This window comes from Lepidochelys olivacea (genome assembly GCF_965140295.1).
Source record: "Lepidochelys olivacea isolate rLepOli2 genome assembly, chromosome: 4".
Classification (NCBI taxonomy): Eukaryota; Metazoa; Chordata; order Testudines; family Cheloniidae; genus Lepidochelys; species Lepidochelys olivacea.
Window position 1 is genome coordinate 113,921,876 of NC_140414.1, and position 17,241 is coordinate 113,939,116.

Consider the following 17,241-nt stretch of genomic DNA (forward strand, 5'->3'; position numbering starts at 1 on the left):
TTTCTTTTTTTTTAGCTGAATTATCTATTTACACTACTGGTGCATATGCTAAAAACCTGTGATGGCAGAATGAAGCATAAATTTGTTTTTAGACTCTGGTCATTATGCTGTTAACATTCATATTTGCTTTCAGAGGGATAGCCATGTTAGTCTGTCAGCAAAAACAATGAGGAGTCTTTGCGGCACCTTAGAGACTAACAAATGTATTTGGGCATAAGCTTTTGTGGGCTAAAACCCACTTCATCAGATGCCTGGAGTGAAAAATACAGTAGGCAGGTATATATGTTACAGCATGTGAAAAGATGGGCGTTGCCTCACCAGGTGGGGGGGCAGTGCTAACGAGGGTACTTCAAACACGGTGGATGTAGCCTATTCCCAACAGTTGACAAGAAGGGGTGAATATCAACAAAGGGAAAATTACTTTTTGCAATGACCCAGCCACTCCCAGTTTTTATTCAAGCCTAATTTGATGGCGTCAAGTTTGCAAATTAATTCCATTTCTGCAGTTTCTCGTTGAAGTCTTTAACACCATCAAATTAGGCCTGAATAAAAACTGGGAGTGGCTGGGTCACTACAAAAAGTAATTTTCGCTTTGTTGATATTCACCCTTTCTTGTCAACTGTTGGGAATATTCTACATACACTCTGTTTGAATTAGCCTAGTTAGCCCTTATCCCCCACTTGGTGAAGCAACTCCCATCTTTTCATGTGCTGTAATATATATATACCTGCCTACTTTATTTTTTCTCTCCAGGCATCTGAGGAAGTGGGTTTTAGCCCACAAAAGCTTATGCCTCCCAAAATTTATGAGTCTCTAAGGTGCCACAAAGACTCCTCGTTGGTTTTTATTCATATTAGGGTAACACAGTCCTAAACGTGAAGATTTCTCTTGAACTGTTTGCTTTAGGAAGATAGTCATTGTCCCAAAGAATTTTTAATCTAAGATTACATACAAGTGAGTTGTAGCAAACAATAGGAGGGAATGGGGTGTGGAAGATGAGGGTAAAAGTAATAAAATTAAGTGGACGCATAGGATAATACTATGCAAAATTGCGCTTTTTTAAAAATAGAAATCCTTATCAAACTACAACTCGTTAAGCTTTAGCTCTTGTTGTACCCAATTCTCTTGATTAAAAATGTGACCCTGGGCCTCACAGCCTTTTTTTTTTTTTTTTTTTTAAATTGCACCTTCCTGTGAACATTTAGCCTGGGTGGTGCTGTTTGGGGGAGGGATGGGGAAGATAGAAACTGTAGTGAGTGAGAAGGAATTGTACTGTGAAAAGTTTCTACACAGCTGATACTTCAGTATTAATTTGGAATATTTAAAATATTGTTTGTCCTCAGGTATATGACTGATGGTATGTTACTTCGTGAAGCTATGAATGACCCTTTGCTGGAGCGCTATGGTGTTATAATTCTTGACGAGGCCCATGAAAGAACATTGGCTACTGATATTTTGATGGGAGTTCTGAAAGAGGTTGTAAGGCAAAGATCTGACTTGAAGGTCAGTAGCAATTATGCTTTGTAGAAGCCAGTATATACTCAGGAAGCACGGAAGTATAAAAGAAATTCTGAGTATGGATTTCACTATGCTTACTAATAGATTTGCTAATAAGGGTCATATTTACCTTCTAATAAATATATGGGCTTCTATTCTCTTTAGTGGAAGCCATGTAAATATAAAAGTAGTTTGTTATAAAACTGTTTTCCTAACGTTTCTTTCAACATATTAAACAAAAGAGAACTTTTCCCACAAATGCTTATTGGTTGAGTGGACCACTAAAGCAAGGAAATTTGGAATGAAATCTTCAATTTGATCCTTAAATCATACATTTTAAGTTAAGTTTCTCACTGTCTGTGTATTAAGTATAAAGTTCTGTAGATTCTTGATGTTAACTTTGAAGTAATGCTGTTTTCCCTCTAACTTACAGGTTATCGTTATGAGTGCTACTCTAGATGCTGGCAAATTCCAGATTTATTTTGATAATTGTCCTCTCCTAACTATCCCTGGTCGTACCCATCCTGTGGAGATTTTCTATACTCCAGAGCCAGAGAGGGATTACCTTGAGGCGGCTATTCGAACAGTAATCCAGATTCACATGTGTGAAGAAGAGGAGGGAGATCTTCTACTCTTTCTTACTGGACAAGAGGTATCTGTTGTATTCTTCATTGTAGGAGCTAGATTCAGAAGCTTATACATGTGAAAGGTTTAGTTTTACATTCATGTTTTATTCCCTGACTTTCAAATGTGGAATTGATTGATTAAAAAAACAGATTTTGGGGAGTGAGGCAGGAGATAAATGTTGGGCTGACTCTATATGACATGAAAGATGTTTGTTAAAACAAAATTACTAAGATTATTTAAGGGCCAAGCTTTTCTATGTAGAAACCTAAAATTAGGTTCCTAGGCTCATATTTAGGACCTAAATAACTTGAAATTGAAAAGTGCTGATCACCCAGTAGCTCCTATTTACTTGGATGGGAGCCTCTGGGTATTCTGCACTTTTGAAAATCAGATTGACTATTTATTTATGTTCCTAGATCCATTTTTTTGGAACTTAAACTTTATATTCTTGTTTAAAAAAAAAATTGGCTCTGATAGTTACAGAAATGTGTGTGTATTTGTGAGACTTAATTTTTTAAGTAGCTTTGAGAAACAGGTGGGGATATCTTTATAACTATAAATAACCAGAGTGGTATTTCTGAGGAGATTGTCACTGTACTGATACTTTGGAGCATGAGCTTTCAGACAGAGTAGAACTGAAAATACAAACAATTTCACTATACACCAGATCCTTGCTAGAATGCGGGATTTGGGATCCATGTGCGGATCCAGGCACAATTAAATTACAGGAACTCCTCACGTAGTCATTCCGGTTAACGTTGTTACGTTGCTGATTAATTAGGGAACATGCTAGTTTAAAGTTGTGCAGTGCTCCCTTCTAACTTCATTTGGCATCCGCCTGCTTTGTCCACTGCTTGCAGGAAGAGCAGTCCGTTGCAGCTAGCTGGTGGGGGCTTGGAACCAGGGTGGACCAGCAGCCCCCCTAGCAGCTCCCCTAAGTTCCCTGTGCAGCAGCTGCCTAGCAGGCTGTCAATTGCCGGCAGTTCAGCTGTCCCTCGCCCACTGCCATGTGCTGCTCCCCAAGCCTTCTGCTTGCTGTGCGGGGGGGAGGGAGGGTGCAGGGGGAAGAAGGGGGCTAATGTCAGGGTGTCCCCCTGCACCCCTCTTACCCCATCTTCCATAGAGCAGGGGGGACACGCGACAGTCCTGGAGGGAGCTTCCTGGTCTCGGCTTGCTGATCTACTTAACAAGGCAGCATACTTAAAGGGGAAATGCACATAATCTCTCTCTGCCCTCCCTCCTTTCCTGCTGCCTTGTAGAGTGTGAGAGTTAACCCTTGAGGGCTCAGCCAACTGCTAGTTCATCATTTAGCAGTAAGGCATTCCTTGGGAAATATCCCACCCTCTGACTTCACCACCTCAACCAAGCCTCACAATCATCATTAAATTGTTTTGTGTGTGTGTGTATTATAATATAATACCATCTTTTGTCTGGTGAAAAACATTTCCCTGGAACCTAACCCTCCCATTTACATTAATTCGTATGGGGAAATTGGGTTCGTTTAACTTGGTTTTACTTAGTCGCATTTTTCAGGAACATAACTACAATGTTAAGTGAGGAGTTCCTGTAGTTAAATTTGGGATCCATGGCTGTGACCGCGTTATATGTGAATTTGCTCTATATGGACGCGTGTTCTAGCGAGGGTCCGGTGTATATAAAGTGAGGATTTAGGTTTTTCAAAGTTTTAAAATTCTGTCTTCTCTTGTTTAAACTTAACTGTTTTTCCGACATCCTTTTGTGCCAGCCAGGATGGTGGGTGTAAGTGTCCCTCCCTGTAATTAAGAAATGGGGGTGGGGGAGGAGGTGAGAAGATGAAAGTTGTGTTATGAAAGTGACTGGCTGGATTAATGTCCTCAAAATCTTGTGTTCTGCAGAGGGTGAGATAGTGTTCTTGCTGGTTGAACTGGGTTTTTTGGTACATATTGTGACATTACCTAGGGTACAGTCTTGACAGCTAAAGTCTGTGTCCCCTCAATTCTCCAACCTGGGGTGCCTTTTACACGGCTTTGCTGTGAGAGCAACCACTTCTGGTCTGCTGTCGCACAGCCTACACCATGTAAGTTACTCCCAGCTATACAGTATGAGTGCTACGGCCAGACGCTCTCTTGAATTACACTGCAAAGCAACACCTGCAAATTCCCAGCCCCAGACTTTCCCCCAGAAATGTGCATCTTGTATTGCCCAGCACCTTCCTGGACAATACAAGCTCATATAAAGTTTGTCATTTCTTTAGTAGAAAATGATATATACAAATTCTGTTATCCCAAATGAAGCTTCCCTGCCACTTCAATCTAAATGCACACTAGTTTAGATAAAATAAGTTTAACTACAGAAAGATAGATTTTAAGTGATTACGAGTAATGAGGCATAAAAGTCAGAATTGGTTACAAAGAAATAAAAGGTAAAACTTGGCTAATACCTAATTTAATAAGCTAAACGAATTCAAAAGGTTTCTCTCACCACTTTTCAGCAGTCTTATGAGTTGAATTCCTTTCAGCTAGGACCCCCTCCCCCAGTTCATTGTCCTTCAGGTGGTAACGATGCTGTGGGCAGAAAGAATGGGACAGGTATTTTTGGGGTGTCTGTTTTCCTGCCTTATAGTTCTTTTTCTTTGAAAATCATCTCCAGCTGAAGTTCAGGAGACAAAGTCTGTGGAGATGGGAACCTCCACCAGTTTCTTTGCCAAGGTGTAAATTTCTTGCTCACACGCTTTTTCCTGCCAAAGAATGGCCACTTGACCAAATGATAGTCCATTTGAGCTTGTTGACCCCTGACCTTCTGTTTCTGAGAGAGCGGTTTGTTGCTTTTTTTTTTTTTTTTTTTTTTTTTTGCAGCCTTGGAATATGTCTCAGTAATATCCTACAGCAGAATCTTATAATTTTACATTCACTGTTGCCATTCAGATTTTACCAGGATAAAAAATCAGCAAATTATGAGTTTTCAGATGATACCTCACAAGGCATACATTGTACTAAATTTATCATAGTCTTGTAGAAGGGGTGAACATATAGATACAGTCACACACATCTTCTTTGCAAACTTCCACAACCTTCTCTGATGAGCTTAGTTTAGTGTCAGGGACATACTACTGAAGGTAATGGCTGGCTTTCACACAGGTGGCTCCTTATCTTGCTCAGCATCCTTTTATCAACACCTGATTTCCTTGGTCCTGTTTCTTCCCCAAAACCCTACTGCTTGTCTGTTTGGTTTGTCCTGCAGGTAGGCCCTTTGAAGAAAGTGCTTTTAAGGAGCACAGAATAATTCAGTTTCTTGAAGTAGTCTAATGTGTTGCTCACAATATGACTATTGAGAAACCTGGTACAGATAATTTACTTGGATGCTCAACATTCACAGGCCTCTCCTTGGATAGTCTTGCCAGTCATACAGATTTAGTTGTGCTTTTCTCCAGAAGATTCAAAAGACTTACATGATATAATGGCTTCTGGCAGCTCTGAAGGGACCAAGATAGTGACTGCCAGTGCAGAAGCAGATCTTCTCGTGCCCTTTCCTGCCTAGATTCTCCCTCTGAGATCCTGCTCCTAGATCAGTGGAGGTGAATAGAGCAGTTCAAGACATAATCTGTCAATTTTTCTGACTCGGATAATCTGTTCCTCAATCTCACAAGGCTGTGGATGAAGTACAGAGTGACCTTGAGAGGGGAGATTTATTCTGAGCAGGTCACTGTGAGGAATGATTTTCACATCTTGATTAAGTGAGCCGCTTGAACCTTTTATCTGACACATCTTTGCAGAAGAAGTCCATGCTGTAATTCGGTACGTTAGAAGCAGAGTGGACTTCACTGCTAAAAAAAAAAAAAAAAGCCTCTCACTTCCTCAGGGCTCTTTCATTGCTAAATTAGTGGGTTCACGTCCTTGTCCCCACTCAGATTCCAGTGTCTGATTTAGCCAGGAAAACAGCCCTTCTCCTGTGCATCGACTTTTGACCTTAAGTACCTGATGAACTGAAACACAGAAGATTCTCTAAAAAGGTGAACTCCAAATGTTTGGGGTTTTTTTCATTAGAAATTTGCATTATGACTGATCTGAAAGACTAGTGGAGAACTAGTGAAATGGTGACATCACAAGAGTGAAGAGAGTGAAAGCCAATTGAGAGGGAAAGGAATTCTTAGATTAACACTTTTAACATCTTTAACTTAACTGATTTAATATCTTTGATAAAGGAAGCCTTTATTATAGATTCAGTACATTTGCCCTATTAATGTGTTAGAGCTCACAAAAAGTACCCCTGAAACCTCCGAGAATCCTTCAGCAAGATCAGGGGAAGAGTAAACTTGACATTTTTGATATCTGAGGTAAAACCAAGCAGAAAAAAGTAAAGATACAAAAATTGAAGGTTTATTTATACTTCATAAAGAAACCAAAAAAGGGCTAAAGCTCAGCTTTAGAAATTGAAAGGTAGGTTGCCACTAAGGCGGTGTTCTGAATGTTCCAGGGCCTCGGTTTAGACAGCTGTCAAATCAGTCTATGTAGCCAGTGCGTGGGTGCAGTGGCTACAGAAGCTGGAGTCTGAGGATGTTGTAGATCAGCTATTCTCAGCCTGTGGTCTGCAAAAAAACGTAGACTGAAAACTTACTGAAGAGAATTCAACTGTATACAGACAGTAGATTTACAAAGGGGGTCTGCACCTCAGTTTGAAATTTCCAAAGGGGTCTGCAAATGAAAAAAGATTGAAAACCACTGCTGTAGATCACTTGATAAACACAGGAGCCGTAGCAAAAGTGCTGCCCTCAGATAATGTTCCCTCTATTTTTTTATGTCCATGTGCAGAATGAATTTTGTTATGTGCACCAATATGGAGGTGAAATGGAATGGAAATGCTTTTAGTTTCACAGGAATCATTACTAGGCCAACTCCTATTAAGTGCTTTCATGAATGATCTGGAAGTAAATATAAAATCACTGTTGATAAAATTCATGGATGACCCAAAGATTGGCAGAGTGGTAATAATAAGTAATAATGAGGCCAGTCCAGTTCAGACAGAGCAGTCTGGATCAGTTGGTAATCTGAGCCCAGTCACATAAAGTGTGTTTTAGTACAGCCAGATGCAAAGTTATATTTCTAGGAACAAGGAATGTACACCACATATATAGAACCAGGCACTGTATCCCGAAAAACAGTGACTCTGAAAAGGATTTACAGGTCATAGTGGACAAGCAACTGAACATGAGCACCCAGTGTGATGCAAGAGCTAATGCAATTCTTCCTTATATAAATGGAAGTAGTGACTAGGGATGAGGATGTGATTTTTACCTTGTATATAGTATTGGTGAGACAGATATTAGAATACTGCATACAGTTTTAGTGTCAACATTTTAAAACGGATTGTGGAAAAACTGCATAGAGTGCAGAAAAGAGCCACAAAAATGCTTCAAAGGTTAGAGAAAATGCCTTCCAGTGAGAGACTAAAAGAACATCTTTTTATTTTATCAAAAAAGGATTGAGAAATGACTTGATTAGTGCATAGGAACCTTCATGGATATAGGAAAATACTGAGTGCTGACAAGCTCTTTAATTTAGCAGAGAAAGAAAATAAGAACCAGTGACTAAAAACTTGAAGGCAGACAAATTCAAATTAGAAATCACTTTTCAGTTTAAGAGTGAGGTGATTTAACTGTTAGAACAGACTACGAAGGGAAGTAGCGGTTTCTCCATCTCTTGATGTGTTCAGAATTGGCTGTCTTTCTGGAAGGTGTGCTTAGTCAGATGCAAGTTACTGGGTTCAATAAAGGGGTAACTGGGTAAAATAGTCTGGTATGAAGAGGTCAGTCTAGATTATTTGATTTGATCCTTCTGGCCTTAAAATCTATAGATCTGTTGTTGTAGTTTCAGTATGAATGGATAGTCAGGAAGGAATTGAACTAAGTTAAGGAAGTGGCCTTGCATACCAACTCAGCAAGAGTACTCCCTTTCTGGGCTTGGTGAAAAATCGTAGGGACAAAAAGGCATAAGTTGAGATGGAGACAGCATTAGTCAGTGTGTTCAAGTGTGAAAAGGAAATGTTGTCAGGACAAGAGTCTTCTCTGTTTACGCATGAGTGTTCTGACATAAATAACTTGGGTTTAGGCTAGGGAAAAATTCCTGAATGCCTAAACATATTGGGATATGTTCACCCCCATTGTTGACACAGCAATCCTTTATTACATACAAGTGCTGAGCCTTGTTTCTGTGATTGCCATGATAGTCTTCCCCTCCCACATGCATCTTCCCACAGAGGAGAGTTTTTTTTTTTTTTCTTCTGAGCCAGTATTCAAGCTAACTACTGCATTAATATAGCTCAGTAGCCTGTTAGGTGGGGTGAGGGAAACAATGACTTACCACCTTGCCTTTTATTTGGGCAAGACAAAAGAGGTTGTTTCCATCGTTCTACAAGAAACACACACTCTCACTCACTCTCACTCTCACTCTCTCGGACAGAATTGGCAGTGCCGACGTACCTATGGCCCGGTGGTGTGAATTGTCTACCAGGGGATAACTGTGCCTTTCAGCCTTATAGTTAAAAGGGTTGTTTTTGATGCTAATACAAATCCCCTTCGATCACCCATTCACTGAGGCCAGGTCTGCACTACATACCTGTATCGGTATAACTGTGTCACTCAAGGGTGTAAAAAAATCCACGCCCCTGATCTATGTAGTTATACCGATCTAACTTCCCATGTAGACAGCACTACATTGGTGAGAGAGCTTCTCCTGCTCTCTACACACAGTTGTAGCGCTGTACATGAAGACAAGCCATGACTGTTACACTTCAACATATAAACACCTGTCCCTTCCAACCCTCTCCAATATGGAGTACCTCTTAGTCAGTCAGTCCTCAAGTATTCTCCTCTTTCCCCACAGGATGTAAACCTTCCTTGTGCCTTGGGCTGATCAGTTGCCTCTTGTTTCCTTCAATATGTATCAATAGTGTTCACTTTATATTGGATAAATACAGCTCTTCTGTTACAAAGGGAAGAAAAGCTAATCATTCCTGACTAGGCAGAGACATACCATCTTACTAGAACATGCTAGATGTCTTGGTTACGAAGGACAAAAGTTAGTTGATGTAGCGAGTATATTGCTTATCAATCCACTTCTGTTCCTTTTTGCCTTTTCCTTTCTCTGTCTGCTTCATGACATGTTGCCAAGGAGACAGTTACTCTATTGTAAGTTTTGTCTCTCTTCTCCATCTCTGGCTCCCTCCTTCCATCAAAGAACTCTTTTGCATAAAAGGTAACAGTCCATTCTATGGAGAATAACCAAATGACATTTTTAAGGTTTGCATTAAGGTAAACCCATATTCTAGCAGAGCAGTAATTCTGCTCTGTAGTTGAACCTCACTAACCGTTTAAAAGATGATGATTCTGAGTGTTCTAAAATACACATGCTTACTTAGACATGCTTAGATTTTCTTGAAATTTGCTGTACATCCTGGGAATGTGGGTAGGATTAGTGCTCCAAATATGGGGTCATTTGAGCAAAGGGTTCCTGATTTAGTCCCCCTAAAAATCAACTGATTACTTTTAATGTTGTTTTGCATATTTGGGAATCAGGCTATGGCTGTAATCCTACCCAAACTAATCTCACGTGTTCAGAATTTCTCGTCTAGTGCCTGGCACTCACTGCCCCTTTGGGGAAGCAATATTTTCAAAGCTATTCTGGGTAAAGTTTAGAACTCAAGGTTAGGTTAAGTCTCCGTCATGAGCCAGAACGAAATGTGCATATGCTGCAAAACTAGGGCTCGTTTTGAGCTAGAACATTTGTCAGCCGTGTGCTGTCAAATAGCTAAGTGACTCCAGGTGATATACTGTGGCCGTTGAACCTGAGCAACACCTTTGTACTCTGAGTTCAAGTCCTACGTATGGCAACGGGCAGAAAACGGGACACTGGCTGTTCATTGTCTGCTTTCTTTGGGAGGTTTTGCCCTCATTTGAGTTGATATTTTAAAGTGCTCTAAAGTCATAGGCTCTGATTTTACTAGTCAAGGAATTTAACGTTAGAGAGAAAATAAAAGATTCTAATAAGCAGTTAAGTGAATGTAATCATGACTTGTGATCCTCAGCTGTTTCCTGAACAATGGGACTGAGTATGATCAAAAGAAAGTAAGTTGCTTGGCATTTTGGTAAGGGATTAACTGCCCCTAACGTGAGCTGATCATAACATTATCAGATTCTTAACTTTTTTGGTGCTGCTAAGGAATATTGGGGTTGGAGCAGTGAGGAGGAATATGGGCGTGAGGGGAATATTGAAGCAGTGCAGGAGTTGTGGGGGCTTAGGAGGATGCAAGGCAGGGAGTCTCCACCTCTGTCCCTTATTAGCATAAGGAATCATGCAAACACTGTTCTTGAAAACCCAGTTCAGTGATTAGAGCTTTGACAAAGAACAGGGTTTCCAAAAAAAGTAAGTTTTTTGAGTCCTCAGTGGAATAAGGAATTGTCTTCAAAAGGACCGCTGCTCTTTGAGAGCTCAGATATACTGACATAGCAGAATCATAATGGGGAAAGTCAGATATTCTTGGGGGAAAGTGGAGCCATCTATGCCCTCCTCATCCACCACAATTTCTCTCCACAGCTGCTTTACCAAGGGAAGGAACTCAAGGGCTCCTTATTCTTCCAGTGCTCCCTGATCAGGGGAAAGAACCCAGAACTCCCTCCTTTCTGCATGCTGTCTTGAGCAGCATCAAAGGAACACCAACCTCATCCTTCACTCTTTTGCTTCTACTGGAAAAGAGGAGGTCGAGCAGTGGAAGTGTGTGGTGAGGAAAAGATGTGATTAGAGCTGTGCAAGGAGGAATGTCCTGGGGGGCTACAGCTGGGCTGCTCAAACCCTCCATTTCTCTTTCCTCTTCACAACACATTTCCACTGACTCCATGCCAGTCCCTGCACTAGTCCTATATTTTCTGCTCAGCTCCTGCATTCTTGGGGCCCTGACTGATGCTTGTTCCTCTCTGGGAAAGTGCGCTGAGAAGTGAGGACTGGACTGTGCTGGACAGGCAGAGAGATGAGATAATTCAGGGGCAGTGAAAGACTACCATGCAGCCAGTGCCCTTTGTGGTTGATTACGTCATTGGTAAGGAGCCAGAGACAGTGGAATGGGGGAGTTGGGCTGTGGAACATGGGAGTACTAAGAAGTTACTTTTTTAAAAAAAATTAGAAGAAAATTAGCTGCCTAAAAACTTTAATGTAGAATTAAGGATGCCTAGTACTGCTTCATTGCCTTTCTAGGGCTTGAAGTTCCTCTACTCTCCAAAAAACAGAAATAAAAAGACTAGAAGTACATGCAACCCCTGCTACACATCCTTAATTCTGCCCTTTCAGTGATGCCTCAACATCCCAATAACACCACTCTACCCTTGCAACTTCTATGGATCCCTCTGGGAACAGAGCACCTGAATATGTAGGGCAAAGTAACACCTTCTCTATGCTAAGGCAAAACTTGGGTTTAGCTCATGTGTAGCAGACAGGAGCTGCCTACAGTTACTGAGCTTGCCCCATGCAAACTGGCTGCTGGCTTGCGGATTTTATCTATTTGCTTTCACTTAACCCTCATTAAGCTGTGGAGACCCCTCATGGATGCTACCACAGTGTTTATAATCCTATGGCAAAAAGACACCCTTGTGTGCCTCTGACACAACCTACAGATCTTAGTGCTGAAATGAAGCATATTTGATCTATCAAATTACTTGGGCACCTTTCCTTATATCGTAGTGACAACTTTGTCAATGTGCTCCAACTAATCGTTCCACCATTCAATATAGCTACTGCACCAGCACTGAACTCAACAGGAGTGCATGCAAATAAATGCTGGAATTCAAATTTGTGAAATATAACACAAGCAATGGTGCCTTCTCTTAGTCCTTCTTGTCTGCTTATCATGGCATTACCTTAGTGAGCCATTCCAAACAGCTTTCTTCAACTCCAGAAGGCAGAATTAAGGTTGCATTGTGGGTTTGGTGAGTGCCCTAACTTTAAGGATTGAGCATAGCTGAACTAGACAATCTAGAAGGGCCCGAGGCACCACTGGGCTACCTTAACTCTGTTAACTGTGCTTTTGGGCAGATAACACTACAATCTTTGAACAAAGATTATGTATTCATTTGTGTGTTGTGACAAAGTTCCTCCTCTACCTTGGTAGGTCTTGTGCTTATTGGCGATTTGCTTGCCTTGTAGCTTCACGACAGCCTTCAGTTTGGCCGTTTTCATGAACCCACAGTCCAGGTCAACTCCTCCTGTGTGTGACCAGGAGTTGGGAGGTTTGGGGGGACCTTGGGCCCGCCCTCCACTCTGGGTTCCAGCCCAGGGCCCTGTGGAATGCAGCTGTCTAGAGTGCCTCCTGGAACATCTGTGGGACAGCTACAACGCCCTGGACTACTTCCCCATGGCCTCCTCACCATAGGACCTTCCTCCTTGTGTCTGATAATGCTTGTACTCGTCAGTCCTCCAACAGTATGTGTTTGTACTCTCAGCTCCTAGTGCCTCTTGCTCCCGGCTCCTTACATGCACACCACAAACTGGTGTGAGGTCCTTTTTGAACCCAGGTGCCCTGATTAGCCTGCCTTAATTGATTCTAGCAGCTTCTTGATTGGCTGCAGGTGTTCTAATCAGCCTGTCTGTCTTAATTGTTTCCAGAAGGTTCCTGATTGTTCTGGAACCTTCCCTGTTACCTTACCCAGGGAAAAGGGACCTACTTAACCTGGGGCTAATATATCTGCCTTCTGTTACTTTCCTGTAGCCATCCGGCCCGACTCTGTCACAGTGTAGAAAGTGTCCATTGCTTTTTTTTTTTGCATGCTGCCATTGTCTAATATTACCCTCAGTCTATGCAGATCTTCCATAAAACTGAGTGGTTGGTACAAATGTCTAAGGTAGACCATGGCCTTTATACAGTAACTAAACTCTTAGATAAAGTTACTGTAGCATTCATCACTCATTGGGGAGGAATAATGATTCAGGACTGCTGCTGTTTTTCCTTTTTATCTACTTGCATATTCACTTGTGCTGTTTAGGGTTACATGAAGATTCTTACATGTGTTTCTGTGAAGCATAACTCTACAGTCAGCCTTTCAGTATGAATCCACGTGTGGTCACAAATCAGTTTTTGGGGTGAATACTCAAAACTTAACCTTTCACCTGTATGTTTCTTAGATTTTGTAGCAAGCTCTGTGATCAGGCTTTCGTGATATTGGCATGGATTGTAGGTATAGAAAAAGAAATTGCCTTTAACTGTTTATATGAAGTGCAGATTACAGACTCACTTATTGTATTACCAGTAAAGTTGAGAATTATATGTTTGCATTGTTCAGTTATGCTTCTTGGAGTATTGTCAGTGCTTACTTGTGAGAAGCATACTGCATAAGCCCAGGGCCCTTAGGAAAGCTTAAATTATCAGTAGATGTGCAGATTTCATTGGAATACTCTAGGTAATGCTATATAAGGAGGCATAGCCCTCATGCATGCTCAGTTTCTTAAAGTAGCTGAACCAGTCTTTGAACTTTCAACTCATTGGAGATTACTTGTATTTTGTTTTGTTTTTCCCCCCAGTTAAAATCTAGTTTTAATGTAAATAGTTAAGATTGGTGTTAAGTGTTAGGCACTTACATTTTTGGTTCTGTAGAAACCTATTCCCTGTATCCCTAGTTGGATTAGTTTTTTAATGACAGGTTGTGGGGGAAATTACTAGATTTAATGACTACCTTTCGGAGGGAGGGAGATGTCCAGACTAGACCAGATAATCGTGGTGCGTAGATCAAGGAAATTTTTCCAACAGGTTTTCTGCCTGCTTGAAGTTCACCCCTCATGCCTGCAAGGACCATGTGTATCTGGTCTAGCTCCAGGCTGATGAAAAGTCATATGAGCTTCCAGGGTAGATTCAAAGTTGGAGCAGATTCCAGGCCCTTTTTGGAAGTCTGGATCCCAGAGTATGCTTAAGTCTATTTCAGAAAGATCATAAATGCTGCCTGCCAGGTGTGGGAAACCAAGAGCATAGCTTTGTGTTCTACACCAGTGGTTTTCAAACTTTTTTCATTTGCAGACACCTAAAATATTTTGAATGAAGGTGTGGACCCCTTTGGAAATATTAGACATAGTCGTCGGATTCCCAGGGGTCCGCAAACCACAGGTTGAAAACCACTGTTCTACACTGAAACCTTCCTTTTCAGTATTGAGACTCGGCACTGGTGACGCCTCAGGTGGAGTACTGTGCGCTGTTCTGGACAACACAATTAAGAAATGATGTGAACAAATTGGAGAGAGGCCAGAGGAGAGCAACAAAAATTATTATGGGTTTAGAAAATCTGACCTCTGAGGAAAGGTTGAAAAAACTGGACATGTTTAGTCTTGAGGAAAGACTGAGGGGCAACCTGATAAATCTTCCAGTCTGTTAAGGATTGTTATAAAGAGGATGGTCTCCATGTCCACTAAAGGTAGGACAAGAAATAATGGGTTTAATCTGCAGCAAGGGCTATATAGGGTTAGATATTAGGAAAAACTTTCCAACTATAAGGGTAATTAAGCTCTGGAATAGGCTTCCAAGGGAGGTTGTGAAGTCTTCGTCATTGGAAGTATTTAAAAACGAGTTGGACAAACACCTGTCAGGGAGGTCTAGGTTTACTTGGTCCTGCCATCATGCAGGGGGCTGGACTCAATGACTTCTTGTAGTCCCTTCCAGCTCTCCATTTCTGTGATTCTGTCTCTACACTTAAACTGCTACAGCAGCATAGCTGGAGCTCTGCAGACACACCGCAGGAGTGCTTCAGTGTAGCCACTCACTACAGCCACTGTAGGGTTCTCCTGTCGCTCTAGTTAAGCCACCTCTTCAAGGGGTGGAAGCTAGGTGATAGCAGAATTCTTCCATTGACCTGCTGCTGTCAACACAAGGGTTAGGTTGACTTGTCTGTTGCTCAGGGATTGTGGATTTTTCACACCCCTGGCTGATGTAGCTGGATTGATGTAACTTTTTAGTGTAGATCTGGTCTTAATGAACGGGAAAAGGATGATACTTTTACTCCTCTTCTAAGAGTCATCATAGGCTGTAGTGGAACTAAACAAAGCAAAGGTAGGAAGTTCCTAGTTCCAAAGGAGAAGTCTTCATCCACGGTGCTGAGAATTAGGTCATATCCAAAGTTGGAGTGGTTCCAGTTCCACACCCTCATTAAGAGGGGATAGAAGTAGAGAACTTCCACTCTATCCCCATCTCAAGCTCTGTCTTTCATGCAGCCAAGTAGATGTCTACCTTGATTCTACCAAGTGTAGGGTGATAGACACGGTACTTAAAATAATTCAAAGAATGAATTAGAAGGCTATCAGAATCTGCTTTGATGTCATCTGGGATGGAGCTGTTTGATTGCTCTATGTGCCCTTTGCTTCAGATTCTCCCTTTCTCGATTCCATTTTTGGCACAAAGTAGCACAGTCCAACTTTCTTCAGGGTTTCTAGGCTTTTTTTTCATGTGGACCATCTGTTCACTGCCCTATTCTTATTCCAGCTGTATTTCTTGGGGCACTTGAGTCTCATGGGCAGCCACTTTTGGGGTCACCAGTCAGAGGTAGAATAGGAGTAGAAATCACTGCTTAGTCCTGTTTCTCCCCATTTCCTCCTCCCCCCCCCCCCCCAAGCCATGCAACTACATCTGAGAGATCAGCCTCTAACCTGCTGATTAGCCTCCACAGAGGGTCTACTGGGAGTCCACAGATGAGGAAAACACTTCAGGCTGTAATCCCAACAACATTATTTTGTCTCCAGAGGATATTATGATTGGGACACTTGCTTGACAGGTCTGGAAAATATTTAAATCCTTTCAAGGCCTCATGAAGATTGAAAACTTATTAGATACAGAGCTTTCCAAGATTTATAGGTTGTAGTCTAACCTGGAACGTTGGTAGGTACTCGGTCTGGTTGAATTTGAAGGTTTTATGTTTCCAGCCAAGGATTTATGGATAACACCAGTCTCTGCCTGCCAATTCTTGGAAGGCAGATTGCGTAAGTTTAAGAATTTGAATTTTTTTTTTCCCAGCAGCTAAACCAACTTCTTTAGTTATATTTCTAGAAAATAAAATATGGGCTTTGGACGACCTCACAAAACTACCATAAATTACCAAGATGCCTGGAAAATTGATCTTTCAGGCTGGAATTCTTGTTCACCTTCCATTTTACAAACTATCAAGCTGTGGTAGTTTAATATGACTTGTGTGTCTAGGTCAATATCTCTTCCTTGTTACGGCGTGTTCCTGAAGAGTTTAAGAGGCAAAGGATGCAATGGCCAACCTATTTTCTTGAAGTCCCTGTATATGGTAGCCCAGATACCCCACATTTGTTAGCATAACCATAGAATGCCATATTTTTTTAGTTCTATATCATTTAGTGCATGTGAAAGTTTGAACTGAGTACTCAGGCTCCATTTAAATTTAAATAACACCTGCTAGTAGGTATATTAAGGAACTTTGAGAAATTCAGATTAGTAGTCTTTAAACATTACAGTAATGTAATAGAATCATAGAAAAGTAGGGCTGGAAGAGACCTTGAGAGGTCATCTAATCCAGTGTTTCTCAACTTTTTTGATACCAGGGACCAGCTTGCTGCCTTCCTAAACTGTATCAGGGAGATCTCAGAGACCAGTGCCAGTCCTCTGACAGGTTCTTGCAAAACACTGATCTAATTCATTCCCCTGTGCTGAGGTAGGACTAAGTATACCTAGACCATCCTTGACAGGTGTTTATCTAACCTATATTTAAAAATCTATGACGGGGATTCCACAATTTTGCTTGCTAACCTCTTCCAGTAGTTAAGTATTCTTATTGTTAGAAAGACTTTTTCTAAATCTTCCTTGCTGCAGAATAAGCAGATTACTTCTTATCCTACCTTCAGTGCATAGAGAACTCTTGATTACTGTCGTCTTTGTACATATTTGAAGACTATTAGGTCCCCCATTGTCTGTCTCCAGGACTAAGCAGGCCCAGTTTTTTAACCTTTTTCTCATAGAATATGTTTTCTAAACCTTTTGTCAGTTTTGTTGCTCTCCTCTGGACTCTCTCCAATTTGTCAACGTCTTTCTTAATATGTGGCACCTAAAACTGGACAAATTGCTTTACCCAAGGTCTCTTCAGTGTCTTAATATGACAATCCT

General features: G+C 41.3%; 1 protein-coding gene across 1 annotated transcript in view; it reads left to right on the forward strand.

Moving 5' to 3' along the window:
• Positions 1-17,241, forward strand: part of DHX15 (DEAH-box helicase 15) — a 67,911-nt gene that overhangs the window by 20,050 nt on the left and 30,620 nt on the right. Inside the window, exons 4-5 of the mRNA XM_084626437.1 lie at positions 1,344-1,503; positions 1,931-2,149. Coding sequence (XP_084482563.1) covers positions 1,344-1,503; positions 1,931-2,149 — 379 coding nt within the window. The remainder of the gene's footprint in view (positions 1-1,343; positions 1,504-1,930; positions 2,150-17,241) is intronic.